Here is an 18721-nt window from a genome sequence, read left to right as displayed (position 1 = left end):
GAAAATACACCAAGTAACTAGCATCTAGAAAGAAGCTTATTCCTTGGAACTCCAAGTAATACTAAGGAACTGTACAGCTTTGCCATATATGAATAATCCTACACCAGTAATACTACTCAGGTGATTTTTCACTGAATTTAAAGGCTGCCTTTAAATGGTAGTTCTGCCTGACTCATGACGTCAAAACTAACTTAATTTAAAAGTACATTTTAAGAGACAAATATTAACAAACACAAAAAAATAAAGTACAAAAGATGATATATTTCCCGTCATAACAGTTAATTCTTCTCAATGATACACATTTGGAGAAATAAAGCAAACATTAGATCTGTATTCTGCTCCAAAAGTCACCTTGAAAATGTAAATACACACCTTTTCCCAGTGGACAATCTCCCATGCACCATTTCGTAGTACTGAAACAAAAAACAGTATAAAAGAAAGAATTCTCCAGTTGTATAATCTAATTGCAGTATGTGTCAGATTCCTTATGGAATGCCATGAAAACATACCATATTTACTGAAAAATTGACAGCATGCTTTGTTTCTGTAAGTTCAGGTCAAGCATCCAAATTATACAACACTTTCTTTATATGATATATTTTGTACCACAGAAACTTATTACGAGGTGAATCAGAACAGTTTACAGGGTTTAATTATCCGTTAAATCTGGTATCGATTGTATCATAATGTGGTGTTACGAAATTAGTAATCGGAATAAAAAGTTTCAAAGTAAAAAAGCTTTTAACCATAATTAACATGCATGACATTAAATTAAATCTGTTTTCTTATGAGGAAAAAAAATAGAGTGGTGTTGCTGTGAGATTTTTATATTATAGAATACTTGCCCCATAAAGTCTTCTGAGCCTGGCTTTCACATTCATGTCTCCCATTTTTCTCTTTTGTCTCTAACAAATATCTTTCAAAAGCATGCTCCATCTGCCCTATGCAAAATTACTTCACCACATTGCTTCATCACATCAGAGTGCATGACAGTGTCTAGTGTCTATATGTGCAGCTTGGGAAAGCAAAGTTGTCCCTAATACAGCCTAGCACATTAAAATCCTCTAAGTTTTTTTTTTTCTTCTTTTTTTCAAATAGTAACAAAAATTTAGAATTAATAAAAAAATTAGAATTAGTTAATAACCTAATGTTAACTGAGATACAGACGGTCTTTTATGAACACACATATGAAGGAAAACCCATATACAGAATCCATACAGGCATGTGTCATTTCATTAACAATTTTGTGCGTTTAAAACACAACTGAAGGTAGAGCTGAATATATAACACACTACTGACATTGCTATTTTTCAGGGTTACAGAATTGCTGAATAGATGAAAGCAAAATTATGGATTACTGTACTGATTAACTTCTTAATTATTGTTTTGACACTGTATTTGACAATACACTCAAATATTGCTTTGAGAGTACACTGATATCAGTGTTATGTTTATGTGAATCCTGCATTAGCTTAAACTAGTTTCTCAGCGCTAGCAATACTTTTGTGCCCAATTTTGACGAAATCTGCACAATCAATTTCCAGCTCATTTACCCATGTACTCAACAGTTAGGATTACATTAACGTTCACAAAAAACATCAAGATCACCCCCCTACACAACCACAATCAATAAGCTTTAAAAAATTTCCTACCTTGAGTTTGTTTCTTGTTCACCGCATTATCAGCTTTATGCCTTTTCTGAATTAAAAATGCACAGTGGTTAAAGGCTTCTGCTGAAATAAAACTTTCACGTTTAAGATGAAAAACACATTTATTACTCCCTCCTATTTATCAATTTAATACACAGATTTTAAAGCATTTTAGACAGAACTATAGATTATTTGCATAGTCTTGATCATCAAGAAAGTCATACTCAGTTCTAGGCTAAAAGTGTTCTAGTAACTCTCACATACACAATCACTATTTGAACAAATTCCTTGATCAAGAATGTGGTGTATTTACGTTCTGTAACTTTGCCCTTCCTTGCAACTGGGAGACAACTCTAACAGAGCAAGGATCGTGAAAGAATTCTTCAGGTAAGCACCAGATATAGTCAAGCTATGACTGAGTAAATTAAATTTACTTCTATATAATTACCTGCAGACTTCAGGAAAAAGACATAAAAAACAAACAAAATCAACTCAACCCCTCACCCCAATGTCTCTCAGTTTTCATATAGGTATTAGAAGCTTTTTGATAAAAATGTTTTGATGCGGCTACTAACAGCAGTATTTTCATGATATAATCAAACTCATATTAGCTACAAAATGCTTAGGAGACTACTAAAACAGATTTTTCAATAGAGGTACAGAATTCAATCCTCTTAAACAGAAAAAAAAAATCAGAAGCAACATTGTAAATGAAAATGAAAATAAGCTGACCTACTTAAGAGCCATATTTCTAATAAAATGCTGGTATAACTCTGAGCTGCCAGGTCTTAAAAGGGCACCTTATCACTTTACAAAGACTAAGGTAAGATATTATTTTTGAAATGTTTGTCACAGATTATCATCATACTCTTTGCAAAAAGATGGCTGATTTTTGATAAACAGCCTTTGATTGACAAGAAGACACAGTAAGTTGACCAAAGCAGGTAGTTATTTGCCCAGAGGGAGAATCTCCTCCAGCTTGAAAAGTAACAGTTTAATTTTAGTTGCTTTCTGAGCTATGCTGGGTGAAAATCATTGGAAACTGTCAATAATTTTGCACTGCACATCACAAGTTTTGCTACCGCTTTTGAACCATACATGGAAAACACATGCTGTTAGTGAATAATGTCTTCTGCTTATATCTTCTACTTCTTGGGATTACACTTTAGAAAAGGAAACATTTGGTTCTTGAGTTGAAAGTATAAATAAATCCACTTATCAAAATAATATCAATATATAAAGTTTGTCATCTAAAAGCAGATTAATCCTGCTTTAGTATCAGATGAAGATAACCATTCCTGAAGATCTGAGATACCTCACTGTGTAAAGAAAGTAAAATGTAATTAAGGATGGAAGGAAAACATACTGAATGTTTTTTACTATGGAGTAAGTGGTAAGCTTTCCCAGGAAAAAAAAAAAAAAAAGTACAGCTGTCACAGCTGAATATTCCTGCATGATATAACCAGGAGGCAATGTTACATTTCATATCTATTTCACTAGAAAAAAATAAGATTTATTTTTCAGACAATGGTCTGTAAAACTCAGCTGTGTATGTGAGAAATTCCCGTTATCATCAGCTACACACACACACAAAGCCTGTTGATTAGCAGCTCAGTTCTCCCCGTCAGCTACTTCAACTCATTCGGTTTCAACTAAGCACTCTAGGAATTAACTACATGCTGAGGCAATGTAAACTTAACAAAAGGAAAAATAATATGTGAATTGTCTTTAGGTAATTCTGTAGTAACTAGTAATAAGAACTTTCATTGTTTAAGCTGATACATGGCAAAAGCAACCAAATAAAAGACCCAACCCACAACATGTTGCTGACTTCTGCTCCACGCCTAACTATACAATTAATGTTGTAAAGCGTAATGATAGAAAGAAACAAAATGACATAAAAGAGGAGGAAGATGAGATAATTTTAAAAAGGACACTCTGTACAGTAGCAGGAGCCTCAGTTTTATATTTGCCTAGACACTGACAGATGGTGTAAGTCTGTAAGCATGAACAGCAGAATTGTTAAAAATATCTGAAAGAGCATGAATTGATTTTATGTCTTTTTAAAAGGGATTTTGTTTATCTAAATGGAAAGCAACAAAGACATTTAAGGGGAAGCTGACTATAGGGCGGCAAACACTGTAAATGCAAAACAGAACGAACACATTAATGGACACAACATTGTCTCTTGTTGGACCTCTCAACTCTTTGGCCTAGGAACTTCACAAAACCCAGGGGGGCAATGTATCTTGCCTACCATTCATTCTCAAGGTTAACTGAGTAGACTAAGTGGAGTGTCAGCAGAAAAGGCTGCTGAGTGCCCAGCCACTCTCCATTTCAGAACTTCTTTGTAGCTCTTCACTCCTCTTCCTGAACATGTTTCTACACATACACTGTAATTCTGTTCAAACACAATACACCTGATGTTCCCAGGAAGCTTACTCTTCTTGTGCTTATAAAGATAGCACTACCTGCAACGCTTTACAAAAGTCATGAGGAGCAGCCCACAATACCAAGAACGAGGAACCTTGTCCTCCACATGACAAGGCACTCTCTGATATATTACATCTAAAATCTTATCCTCCATATAATTTATCTGCAGAACTAGTACAGAACCAAAAAGGATGAAGAAACTCTTGATATCTGAAGAATGATTTGGTAAATCAAGACTAATTCCTTAGATACAAATGATGCAATCTAAAGCTAACTCATTTGTATTACCTGAATTAGAGAGACATTCTGTGATATACTTTCAAAAAAGAACGGGCAAGAAGGTACTGAGAAAACCTCAACAACCTTTGTTGGAAGTGAAACAAAGATTGACATTCCTTTCCCTACCCACAAAATAAGAGAAATTAGAATGGACGCTGCCAAGCCATGACAATATCCTGGCTCTTTTAAAATTTTCATTCAATAGAACAAGAAAGCAAAACAACCACTACTGTATACAGTGACTCCAGGAAAGCTTGGCATAGGCGGACACCTGCCTAACAAAGATAAGCATTCCATTTGTGTTCCTGGCCATGAAACATCAACATATCACATTTATCAACAAGATATTAAAGACTAACAATAAATTGCACTGGGCCAGGACAACAGGAAAAACTGAAAAGCCTATTCCCCTTGCTTGTCTACAAAACTGTGCAAAATTGTAACAGTGAAACCACAGATTTTATGCATCTGACCTTAAAAAAGGACTCATCAGATGCACTGACCTGGATTTCACAGCTGCAGGAAAGCTGTTTTTAAAACTTTAAAAGTGGCAGAGTATTATTCAACAGGTTTTCTGCAATATGATCTATGAAAACAAAACAAAACAAAACAAAACAAAACAACAAAATATTTAGAAAATATTGCTATTAAATACTTACAATATCTTCTATTATCTCCTTCACTGCAGCTACAGCTAAAATAAATAAAAGAGGGACCAATGTTGTGTAACGGCCTGTTGGTGATACATCTGGAATTTGCTATTAAAAAGAAAAAAAAAATTGTTTGAATTCCTGGTTCAAAACATGCTTTAATACAAGAAGCAGAACTTTCTGTGCAAACACAGATGAAAACTGGTTTCATTATTTGGCCAGGGTGATGATTATTTCCAAGTAAGGTATTGTCTTTTAATCAAACAAAGCTGATACAACAAAACAATGTTTACATTTTAGATAGAACAATGTTCAGCAGTTACTTTCAGAGGGTTTAGTATCTGCAGAAGATTCACCTTCATTTTTTTTTGTATTTCAAATTAAATTTAAATACTTATTCGTAACATACAATTGTTTTTCTTTTCAGTTTAGATTTTTGTTAAAGTGGACACTACTCTAAGGTATTTTAAATTCCTTTGGTTTTCAATTTCTAAAAGATTTTGTGTTATACAAAATGTGTTATATGACAAAAATGTGTTATATGACAAATTTCAAACAGCTAAGACTAGAAGAAATTAGCTTTTGCTAAGCAGGTATAGGCATAGATAATGCAAGTGCATGTGTGCATAAAATGAATGCAGAGAAGATGTTAGTTATGCGATATATATCGATAGCTATTCATAATTATCTTTATATTGACTAGAGTTGTTAAAGGCTACATTGATAGGGTAGAGTATTCCCGCCTTAATAGGTTTAGAACAGGCAATGCAGCCCATATGACTACAAGATTTTGCAAGAGAAGAGTAGAGTAATAAGTAGTCCTTGATGTGGTTAGAACACATCTTCAACTAAACATAAATGGTTTTGAAAAACCGACAGTATTATTTATGAATTATATGAATTTCTTTTTGCTATGGCCACAATGGGCATCTGAAAGAAACCACAATGTTATATGCATGTATGCTATTTTTCTTGGAATAAGATGAATATATATCTGTTTTCAGAGTTACTCTAGATTACATTTTCAAGCACTTACATGGAAACCAGGCAGAAACTTAGTAATTGTCTATAAGTCAGCTGCAGGTCAAAGCGACCTATCAGTTCTCCAGTTATTTCTGCCCTTTCATTCCTCCATACACATATACCCAAACACCCCATTCCAATTACACATTATTTTCCAGGCAAAATATGAAAGCAAAGGGGCACCAGTTCATACCTCAGTTCCATTACACTGTATTTGTTACTCCTGTTTCTGTGATGTCACTGATGGTTTGATAGCAGATGCTGGTCTTGTAACTCCATGATTACTTCCTATTATTCCTCTTCCTACACCCAAATCACCCACCTGCCAGGTTCTCATCCAGTAATGCCAAGTCTCAAACAGTTTCAGCCTCACATTCTACATCTACTAGCTTGAAGTACAGTGGCACCACAAGCAATGCTGCTGGACTACTGGACTAGCTGAGATGCCAGGTGGGGTCAAGAGGTTGTATGTTTAGAAACCACAGATTTCCAGATGGAGAAAGATAATGAAACCCTGAACTTCTGATTTTTTTCTTTTTTTCCCTCTATAAAATAGTGCGAGCTTCCTTTGCAGAAGCATCCTACAAAGCTGTTCCAAGCACTTACAGCAACAGCAAAGAAGTCTGTATGAGATGTTTCATTTGCTGAAACATCTAAAGCAAAGGAGGAATTTTTGTTTTGTTAATGCTCTCTCAGTAAGTTTCAAACATTAGCATCTTGTTGTTGATCTTACCTGAAGTAATGCAATAAAAAGAAAAAATGCATTAGCAGCTCTTCTGAACTGGGAATAAAGGAACCTTGGCAGGAATGTGATTATGTTGTACTTTGCAGTGCTAAAAGACAAAGAGAAAACCAAGTACAATTTTAATAGTAAGAAAAAATTTCAAATGTATTCCTTTCCTCTCAGTTATACAAGCTTTCAAATACAGCAGGATCTTTTGTGATTTCCATGTGAGCAAACAGATTCATTTTGACTAAAAAAGAAATCTGAAGACTTCCATAGACATTTCCACGCACTTCTATGATCTAGCTAACCAAGTAAAGCACCCATCATCCACAAAAAATGTTGTGAGTTTTAATTTTGAAGTAAGAAATTTCCTTGTCACCTCTGTGTGTTTTGCGGACAGCAGTCAAGCTCTGTTGCAACTCCGTTACAGGCAACAAGGAGAGGGAAAAAATGAAGAGGAAGAGGCAAGTGGTTGCACTGAGGAAGCAGGTAATACAAGACTTAAGCTCACAGCTCTGATGTCTCAGAACAGTACCTTACCCAGCAATCTATGGCAGGCACTTGGTGAGCAATTCTGCACCATGACTCAAGTGCAGACAAAATTCTTGAGCAAGAATTATCAGTCAAGCCAGCATAATGAGAAGGGTGCTAAATCAAAACTGAGGAGCTGTGGGGCTTCTGTGCTGCATATGAATTTTCATGATTTAATGCATCTTGAAGACTAAAAAAAATTAATAGGATCAACTGTATTTAAATGATGCAATATATTAGAGAAAGTAATAAAAATCAAAATATTAAATATAAAACCCTGTATCTTTCACTGAACTGAAATTTTACCTCTTTAAAAAAATGAAAATATTGGATATTGCGTAATTTTGAAGCCTGGAGGAGCAGAATATAGCTTATCCTTGTGTAAGTATCTTGGCTAAGCCATCAACACAAAATATTTGAACACCCATCCTTTCAGCTGCCTTACACTCATTTAAGAGCAGACTGTTAACATCCTAAAAATATAACAGTTAAAACAATGATACCAAAAAATGATAGACAAAAGACTAATAAGAGTATTTTGGACTCCTTTTAAAGTTAATAACATTTACTTTAACTTTGCATAAAATACTCAATTTAAAGGTGGAATTGATATATCATATACAGAGCTAAACACTGTCAAGAAACAAAGAAAAAGGCAGAAAAGGTAAGTGACTCAGTCAAGAGTGACTTAATCAAGATAAGTCACACAAACAAAAAGCTTTATAAAGTATCTCAAGTCCATGACAAAAAGACACCACATTATTCTTAACATCTATAAATTTTCTGCATGTATCAAATGTACCTTCGGAAAACACACCTGCCTGAGACAGGAGTATCTTTGCCATTCAATTACTTTGAATTTTAACAACAGAACTGAAGGACATTATCAGATCTAGATATATGTTACTTATGAGCATTCAGTATATTTCGTAAAATTAAATTTAAAAATTAAAAAAAAATAAAATCAGCAGAGTCCTAAAGACCAACCTGGAAATTCAAAACTAGTTTCATAAGCAGCAACAGCATCTTTGTAGTTGGTTGACTGATAAAAAGCAGAGTTTCTAAAGCACAGAATTACATGTTCAAGCAAACCACACCTACACTGGCATCCAGCTACCAGAAATATGTTTGAAAATCAAAGATAAACTGAACTTCAACTAACCCATACCCTTAGGGATATGCCAATGGTGCAGCTGTAAAGGTCCCATGCAGAACTTTCCCCACTCAGTTCTTAAAAATTCTGAAGATCAGGTTTGTATATTAAACAGGTTGGATATTATAGTCATTGAACTTCATTCCTCCCTCCAGAGTCAGTGACTGCTACTAGTGGCTGGAGGAAATGGCAGAGGTGGAATAAACAGAATCTTTTCTTAAATTTTGCTAAGCAGTATGCAACACTCTGGAAAAAAAAAAAAAAAAAAAAAAAAAAAAATATAACAAAACACGAGTTAATACCTGACATGGTTATTGCAGAATTTGGTTAACTGGGGCTGATTGATGAATATAGTTCGCAGTTCTTCTTGATCAGCTAGAGAAGTTTTCTCTGAAACATCATCTGTCTTCTCATAGCCTGTGGACATGGAAGGATTTTTAATATAGAGAGATAAATGGACAGGAATACATACACACAGAAGACTCAAAGCACTTCATAATAACAAAAATACGTCTATCATGACTGTGAACTCTATCTGTTTCTTACAATAAAAGCAATGTTAATTAAACAAATAAAGTTTTAGCCACTTAAACTATAGATGTGATTAAGAAAGGAAGGTAAAAGGCATGTAGTGAAGAAGCTTTGTAAAGCTATGATAATGAACAATAACTGTAACATCTGCTCAATTAATGATTACCCTCAAATAGCTTGTGCCACTTCATGGCAATATGAAATTAACTATGGTCTGTTGATGCATTTCAATCCAGAAGAGAGCATACAAAATAATAACAATATAAATATATCTTTCCCCTTCTCAGCTGAGTGATCTTACTTGCAGTACTGGGGCAAGTAATTATTTAAAAAGGTAGACATTAAAAGAAATACACAAACAGCAACATAAGAAAAGAGCAAGAAGTTCAGGACTAAACTGCTTTTTCGTTACTGGTATTATTGGTAATCTGACAAGTATGCAATGTAAACTCAGAAAATCTTCATATTGTAAACAGATCATTCAGCATATTAGTTTCTAGTTTTGCATGTAAGCTTTTTCTGCATTGCTTGTTGCTGAATTTAAAAGAAAATCAAATATATAAAGGGACATTTACTATAGGTTTTACATGACTCATTCCATACTTCTTGATCTATTTTCCTGCTTTGCCACATATACATGTAACACACTTTCCTCTTCATGCTTCTTTTAAACTAAATTGTTACACACATAACTATTGTAGTGTAACAATTAAGAATTTGCATAAGAATAGAGGTAAATTTCCTACACAAACCTTGCAAAAGTTTAACCATTAGTCTCAATGTTAGAAAAATAGTTCCCTGTGAGGATGTCCGAACAATGAAATTAAATACAAAAAGTATATGTCTAGTATAGCTATCAAATCAAAATGACTCACTAATTCTATTTATTTGCCTAATTCACCTGTTCTGAGAAATACTCATAGAAAATTCTTTGTCATAACTAAAGCTAAATAAATGCAAAAAAACAATGCAACCTACCCTACAATTTGATCAACTGTACTCTTCCAGTCCTCAGAAACCTCCCCAGACCACCATGAGCTTTCAAAGACAACTCAGAGTGGCCTGACAGTGAGATCGGCACTCACAGATACAGCCCAGGAGAGCCCACAGCCTTCTGTATTTCCCATTTGTGATCCCTAACCCAATTTTATCCCAACTAGGTAAGTCTCTCTTGCTGCAGACTTTCCCACCAGTAACATGAACCTGTGGTTCCTGGTATTACTACACTGGAAATCCTTCCAGTTCCCCCAACGAAAGGCACACATCTCACATTTCTAGGCAAGCTTCAGGATCCATCTCAAGAATTCCCTCCACGAGGACGAGCAGCCAGCCTAACAGACTTGCCCCCCCAAACAGGTGCCCACACACTACTTTTTGACTTAATGAACTACACAAAAGCACTTGGCAGGCTAAGCCAGACATTTCCTATTTCAGTCATTACCCACCCATAGAAAGGCACCTCCTGTGCGTGACCTCCAGTACACGATTCCATGAGCACACACAGGTTAACACCACTGGACACAGGCACATCACCATGAAGGTGAGGTTGTCAGTCATCACAGAGGCACAACCAGTCACACCAAGTCTGAATCCATCACATGGCGAGTGTGATGGATTTCATCCCAGATATACAACACCTTCCAGTTGAAGGAACGAACATATCAAATAGAATATATCAAATAGATCCTGGGAGAACTTTGGTGGATCAGTTGGAAACTATTCTCTCAGTACCAACCTAGCCTGACTAACTTCAGGAAATAAGGGAAGAGTTTACACATTCCTAGAATACTATTTCGATTTTGCGGCATTAGTTTTAAAGCTTCTGGAAGTACAAACCTTGAGTACTAACAGTGATAGAGTTAAAGCAAATGTTAGCAGGCATTAAACATGTATTACCTGTTTGTTTAAAAGACAAAGGAACTATAGATATTTATTTTTGTATGTTAGTAATAATGTATTTATTTGTTCTTCTTAAAACAAAAGGTCATCAACAAGGCGCTTGGAAGCTTCATAAACATTTACTGACTTCCTTTCTTTTATCTTGAATTCACGTTCTTCAATCCTTACTTAAAAATATATCTTTGGAATAAGTTCTGAGCCTCACATGCAGCCCTTTGTAGCCCAGCAAAGGGCGTGTTAGACTATCTTCAAAGCTTTAAAGGTTACACATCTCTCCCACTTTGCCTAAACTTTGAAATATATCCACTAGAGTACAGGCTACACTCCCACACAAAACTCAGTATCAAGAAATTACAATTTTTCTTCCTTGGTTGTGTCTGTATGTGTACACACATATAAAGACTCCTAAGAGTTCATATATTACTGAACTTATTATGTTGACTAAGATGGCAAATATGCTTAATTTAAGTGACTAAAATGTTTTCCAAGCAAAAAAGACACAGAAATCGTTTTGAACCGCTCTACTTTCAGATGTGATTATCAGAAAGAGTGTACAGAGAAAACAGAAGTGTTGAAATTTTAATTCAGCATTTGATAAAGAGCTGCTACATCCCACCCTCCCACAATGCCATTTCTTTACAATATACCACTCTTGGGAATAGTATCACTATGTCTTGCTTCCACTACCTACCCAAAACCTTCTGTCAAGAGTCAGCACACCCAGGTTTCAGTTACTCTGCTGTGTGTTTTTCCCGGTTAGTACCAGATGCCTTACGCCTGGTCAGAAATCGGACACGCTCTTCTTGCTGTGAAGCTGCTCATTTTCACAACTGCCCGAGGTTAAAGAAAATTCTTTGCTGCACAGCTGTACAGCAAACAAAGCCTCAGGCACTGTTTCTGGGCTCTCTGCATGCCAAACATCTTCGGGGACACCCTACCACCCTAGCCTACATGTGAGGCAGACCTAGCCTAGAACTTTTTTTTTTTTTTTTTTTTTTTCTGAAGCCTACACATTATGTTATGTAGGTGAAGTTTCCCACTAGTTTCACAAGACAAAGGACCAAGTATTTAATAGCTACCACCTTGAGTGTGAATGGGAGTTTCTCTATGATGCATCCACTAGAATTACAATTAAATATCTGTCTCATTTCCAGGGTTTGTTTGTTTTCTTCAGAAAACCATCACAAAGCATTTCCAGTTTCTGCAGTCTCACCCACACTCATCTAGTATAAACAGATTAAGTCACCAAAAGCTTTCCTTAATTACAGTAACTTATTCAAATACGACCTGCATGGAAATCTTCAGGACACTTTATTTACAGTAGGTGAATAAAGAATTTGACAACAAGTTGTTTTTGAAATTGACAAAAAATGGCCCAAAATAGTGTCAGGCACTAAAATTAAAAAAGAAGGGTATTACACACCATGGTAGTACATACATTAAATTGTATGCCTACCAACCTACAGTCAAGGTGACAGAAACCAAGTCCACAAATTTGTTCTACAATTACAATGCTTCATTCAGTCTAGCACCTTATGGGAAATCACGTCTGATGTGCATTACTTAAACTACTCACATTCAAATATGAAGTAGGACATCCATCAAAGTACGCTCACAAACTTGACTCTAACTGTATTATATCACACCTAGACTTTTAAGAGCTACATCTCTATGAAATTTTAAAAAAACAGGCTAGAGCTCAACTGCTGACTGCCTTTCAGTGCAGCAGGTTACACGAAAGCTGACCACGTTGCAAAAAGGAAGCTACTAAGTGCTGTATTTCTTCCTCAAGGAGAGCGAGAATCCACTGGCATCAAACCAATCTGCATGAACTCAGCCTACTAATGAAATAAGCAGATGCCTGTCTCAAAAATGTTGCATACAAGTAATCACAAGAACAAGTGAAAGGACATCCATGCTTGAGAATGGAAGGAAAATTTCACCAGATCACCTCTTGGTGAAAGTAGCTACATTTTTAGCAAAGGGGGTGTAAAAAGATGCATTTAACACACAGTAAGAATAAATAAATAATCAAGTTGTCTACCATTCTGTAATCTATTAGAAAGTTCCAAGAACACCGACCCAAATATTCAGAAAGTTGACAGTGAAAAAAATAGAAAACCGTGAAGTACAGAACCCAGACAGGAAAGCTAAAAACCACAACGCATGCAAAGTCAATAGCAAAGCATCAGCTGTTGCATATATCTGATTATGAAAAAAATACTGTGAAGTTTATGAGTAAGCACATACAATGAAGCAATCATTTTAACCTTCTTTTGAAAAAGGACATGATTATTGCTGTTAAACTGGAGCCCACCTAACTTGTTTCTTGTCTGTTCATCACACCAAGTGATCAGAAAGGCATTGTTTGAGGGCTTAGCATTAAAAGTAGCGTCACTCCATATTGGTTCTTATCTAAGGTAACAGCAAATCCTAAAGTACCACTCAGCAATAATTTTGAAGTCTTCTAGCCAGCAGGAGTAAAACTGCAATTATCACACTTCAGTCAGGAACCATGGTGCTGCTCTAAGCAAGACCTGTCATTTGGGAAGAATAAATACGTTGCGAGATCCTTCTTCCTCTTTTGCAGTCTGTAGCACTGCTGATATTTAACCAGAGCTGAATTATCATACAGGTTCTATGGCATACGCTTTTATCTGTCCCACTGCCAGAAAAGCATCTGACTTGAAAAAAGTTGCAAGTCAGCACTTTAAAAAGAATAATTGGAAAATATGGAAGAATTGGAACAAGTCACACTACTCTGACAATTTATTATGCAGAACTGGCAAGTTTTAAAGCTAATTTGCACTTGGGAATCACGTCTGATTATATATATATATAAATTTTAGTTATGCTGCTACAGGGACAAAACAAAAATAACCAATAAAACAACAACAACAACAAGCCAAGCAACTGACTTGCGCTTTCTCCAATAAGAGAACCCATTAAAGACCATACTTTGCTTCCAAGATGAAAAATCCAGAACAGGAAACTATATTCCATCATACGGTATTTGCAGGGACTCTTTCTAAATCAGTTTTGATAATGACGTTTCTAAACCAATAGATAAAACAACAACAATAAGTTCTAAACAGTAAACACTGTACAAAAATTTTTCATATTTCCAATTTTTCCTTGACCATAAATACAGATAGATCATACCATGGAAAGAAAGTGGAGGGAGAAAAAACTCACTCAAATCACCAAAAAGATTTTAATACACAGCTCTTAATCATTTATTTTATAATCATTTTATTCTCAAAGTATGGTATTCAAAAGCTTTGAAAGCTGGTTCTGTAGCCAAGAAATTCTTAGACTAGCAAGTCTGCTAGCTCATGTTCCTGTAGAATACAGCACAGTTTAAAGATGGTATCACTATGAGAAAAGTGTGCCTTCAGAGCTATTAGTCCCAATGCCATGATAAAACTTTGATAACACAACTGGCACTGAGAAGCTGCCCTCTGTACCTCTGAGGAGTCAAAGTACAGGAGGGGAATTGCAATCAGCTGCTCTAACCTGCCAGCACCGCTGAAGCTGACAAGCCTGCATGATAACTAGACCCAATTTTTCCAGTCGTGAAGCACTGGGAATCTCAACATGGTCTGCAAAACAAAATTGTTAAGAAAAAGAACAGACTCAAGAGACAATAATGAGCACTACACTGATAAAATGTTACATAGTCCAACAGTCCAGTAGTATAAATGCTTGAGGATATATTAGGAATTACAAAACTGGACAGTCTGCTGAAAATAATCTGATGATTACTACAGAATTTCAGATCACACTCTTCTTATGAAAGTCATCGCAACTTGCACAAGTTCAGCCTCACCTACCTTTCACACAGGCATTTTCCTCCAACAATACAAAGAATTTGTTATTAATATTGCTGGCAGACAGCACAACAGCAACTCAAATTTCTCTACAATCTAATATAGTTCACTGAATTCTATCAATACTTGAAGGAAAGGATTAATGCTTCTATTTTCAGAAGATTAGAGAACCTAATAAAAGCTGTCAACCCCGATTCCACTCTCCCAGAATACATCAAAAGAAAAAAAAAATAGCTTTCAATAATTCAACTTCGTATTATTTAATAGATACATATATTAACCATGTAGCTATAAATAGTTAAAACAAGCATAGTTAATTACTGTATTAACTAACTGTACGTCAGCTACACTACTCAAAGATTTCCTCATGGGTTTTGCAACTGCAGAATACATGACATGGATGCTATGTCTATAGCACCAAACATCTGAAGCCCGGGACAGATTCAGAATTAAGGTTACTGGTGATGGGAACACATTGTAGAGATTTCCTAAATCAGTTTAGGAGGGCCAGACCTTCCATGCCTTGAGCAAGACTTCTTTGGTGCAAATGCCAATTGCGTAGAACTGCAGTGTTTCCTAAGGTGAACTGCAAGTGTTCTTTACATCAGGAATAATAGGCAAAAATCTATTAAAAAGGATCATAGGCATACCTGGTTATCTTTTATCAGCCATGAAGAGTAAAAGATCCTGCAGTGGTTTGGCAGAATACTGCCAAAACAGTAGCTGTTTTTTAACCAAGCTCTTTTCTTGATGCAGGTCATGTGTTGTCTTACAGACGTTAACACACCTACAATTTTTATTTTGTGATAATTTACAGACTATAGTATTGCATCCTCTGTGACTGCCAACCAATTCTTGGGAATGATACATGTGTGCATCATTCTGACAGGTCTTGGTTTATTCTATCTGATCACAGCAGCCTATTTTCTCTAATAACAGTATTACTATCTCTTTATGCCGGAGGAGGGCTTAGTTCTGAGATGATGTCAAGGCAGTCCAGACTGATAAGGTAACTCATGATCCATGGAAAAGGTCTCTGAGGCAGAAATTAGCTGCTGCAGTGCCAGGAGAGAAAAATGAGGTTTTAACCCCATACAACACAGAAATTCTAGAACAAAGAAGGTAATATTAGGTTTTCTATCAGATCCCCTCCTGTCTCAGGCTACTCTAAGGAATGGCCCATGCTATTACAACGCTTATGAACACTGCTCTTTGTGATTACAGTATTAACAGTGGCTTCCAAAGAATGTACAATGACCTTGCCATTAACCAAGAGTTTCCTACTCTACGCCATAGATAAGACTTCGGTGGAGGTCCCAGAAGGCTGCGCTATCATCACTTTGCACAGTGCTTATCTAAGAGACTCTGATCATGGCCAGAGCCAGGGTCTTACAGATACTTTATGTCAATTTCAAGTGCTGGGGATATCACTCACATTGCAGAACTCTCAAGCCTCTTAGAAAATAGTGACATTTACTTATGAAGCACTGTTTAGAACCACAAGCCACCCTGTCCACACAGAATAAATTTGGAAGCTATTTATGCCAAAAAGAACCAAAAAAAAAAAAAAAAAAAAAAAGTAAAAATCTCATGGAAATCGATTCCATTGTGAATGAACTGAATGGAAACGAAACAAACTAGGAAGGTTCATATTGATCTATGAGTGGAGACACAGTAACAGTTTTTAAATGTCTTCTGTTTGAGTAATGGTATGGCTAGTACAGCATGATACAATGTAGCAGCTCTATTGTTATGGTGAAAAGCTATCACATCATTTCCTTAAAGTTGTATTTCTTAAAAGAAATTTCATATCTATTTTCAGTCCTAACAAAGGTGTTTTGGAGAAACCTATTAATCCCTGTATTCTATCCCTGTTCTACAGTCATCCAACCTTGAACACTGTTCATATAAACTAGATTTTTTTTTTCCCCTTTTCAGTACATCTGTACTTCTTAGAAAGACATTCGCATTTATGGAACGTCACGTTTGCTCATTTAATAATCCTCAAGATTCCTGTAATTATTTGATTAAAAAAAAAAAAAAAAAAAAGAAAAAAGCACAAATAAATTGGGAAAATCGATGCTAAGTTTTCAGTGAAAACCAACTGACCTGGAAAGAATGACTGGAAAAAAAACTGAAATTAAGCAGTGTTTGGACCTCTAGCCAGTGCCATTATACGCCTCTGCTAATGACAGTGGGTACTGCATCACAGCTGCTCTGGCCGTAAGCACATTTCAAAAGCATCCCTGGAAGCATGCATCTTCCTTATTGCTTTTCAGAAAGATGTATTCCTCCACTTTCTTGGCCAGCTAACCTTGCCTAGGAAGTAATAGGTAGTGCCAGAAATCTTGCAAACCTACTTCTGGGGAAGAAAGGCACATAAGATGGTATAAACAGGAAAGAAGGTCAAGAAAACATCTTATTTCCAATTTTTTTCTTCACTCTCTTGCTAGCATAGGGAAAAAAAATCAAATATATATATAAAAAATAATCTGTTTGGAAGAAGGTTGAAAGACACAAGGAGAAAGTTTTTACTTCCTACATGACCAAACAAAGACAAAGGCTATTCTACGCAGCGCAATGGCCTGATTTATGTGCAAAACCTTTGACATAGCCAAAGGGATAAAGGCTGCATGCCCACCTCACCGAGCGCGTGTCATTCCAGTGACACGACTGTCATGATGTACAGCAGCACAACACAATAAGCTATCCCAATGCGCTGCTGCGTTCGTATTTGTGATTTTCACGCTTTATTTCGGCATGCAATAATCGTTATATTGTAATAATTCACTGCAGCAATTCTCTCTGCAAGGCAGTTATGGGCACGCTGCTGCTGCCTCAAGGCTTAAACCCCGACCCTCGGCCGGGCATTACAGACACCGGCACAGCCCGAGCCCTTCAGGTAGGGTCTCCCCGTGCTGGGATCGCCGCCGGAGGACAACGACAAGCCGACAAGGCGGAAAAAAGCGGCAGCACCCGGCCGCCACCGCAGAGGCCCGGCGGGAGCCCCCCTCACCGCCGCCCCGTCGCACAGCCGCCCCCCTCAGCCCGGCTCCCCGCGGCGCTGCGGTACCGGCCCGGCCGGGAGGCGGCTGCCGGGCGGCGGCGCTTACCCTCGGCGCGGGAGCGGATCTCCGACACCGTTTTCTGCACCGCCGGCATGGCCGCGGGGCGGTGGCGGCCGTGTGGGGATGATGGTGGCGGTGGTGAGGCGGCCGCCCTGCACCTGCTGCCCTGCGATCGTGGCCGGCGGCGGCGGGGGCTCCCCTCAGAGCGGCGGCGGCAGCCTCACGCCTCAGGCGCCGCCGCTCCCAACCGACCGCCGCGGCGCCAGCGCTCCCCGCTCGGCCCCTCCGGAGCCTACCAACTCCGCCCCGTCCCCCCCCCAAACGCTTCCCTCACGCCGCCTCCTGGCTCCGCCGCCTGCCCGCCGCCATCTCACGCCCCCCAGCCGGCGGCTCGGCCTCAGCAGCGGGCAGCAGCCGAAGGAGAGGCGTGCGGGACCCGCTCCTGCAGCGGGAGGAGGGTTTCTGAAATCGCCCCCTCCCCGTGACGGGAGGGGAATGGAACGTGCCAAGCCTTGGGCCGCTGCCCGGCGCTGGGCGAGCTGGGCGGGCGGGGAATGGCCGCCCCCGTCCCTGTCACCGCCCCCGCCCCTGTCCCTGTCACAGCCCCGCGGGGGGCTGAGGGGCAGCGGTGGGCTGCAGAGCCCCGGTCAGGCTGCGGAGGGAGGGCTGGTGCTGCCCTGCTTCACGGGAGGCTTCCAAACTGTCGCCCAGCTTTTTTATTTATTATATTTTTTTTATATGTTTTCAGCCTCGTAATTCCCAGTGTCGCAGTCTGCCAGCCCTGAGCCGCTGTGACTGCGAGCTGCCCTGCCGTGCGGGCTGGTGGAAAGGAGGTCCCAGCTGCAGGTGCCTCGGGCTGAGGCAGCAGTGGTGGTTTTACTTCGAGGCTGTTGGCGTGACACTTGTTCTGTGCAGCTGCAACAGGCTGAGGAGCGTGGCCCCGGCGTG

General features: G+C 38.2%; 1 protein-coding gene across 1 annotated transcript in view; it reads right to left on the bottom strand.

Moving 5' to 3' along the window:
- Positions 1-17987, bottom strand: part of ATP8A1 (ATPase phospholipid transporting 8A1) — a 111786-nt gene extending 93799 nt beyond the window's left edge. Inside the window, exons 1-6 of the mRNA XM_032186790.1 lie at positions 17819-17987; positions 8748-8862; positions 6768-6867; positions 5021-5119; positions 1653-1698; positions 373-413 (exon numbers count right to left, since the gene is read on the bottom strand). Coding sequence (XP_032042681.1) covers positions 373-413; positions 1653-1698; positions 5021-5119; positions 6768-6867; positions 8748-8862; positions 17819-17867 — 450 coding nt within the window. The 5' untranslated portion in view covers positions 17868-17987. The remainder of the gene's footprint in view (positions 1-372; positions 414-1652; positions 1699-5020; positions 5120-6767; positions 6868-8747; positions 8863-17818) is intronic.
- Positions 17988-18721: the final 734 nt, after the last annotated feature.

This window comes from Aythya fuligula, chromosome 4 (genome assembly GCF_009819795.1).
Source record: "Aythya fuligula isolate bAytFul2 chromosome 4, bAytFul2.pri, whole genome shotgun sequence".
NCBI lineage: Eukaryota > Metazoa > Chordata > Aves > Anseriformes > Anatidae > Aythya > Aythya fuligula.
This window is presented reverse-complemented; position numbering and strand designations above follow the sequence as displayed.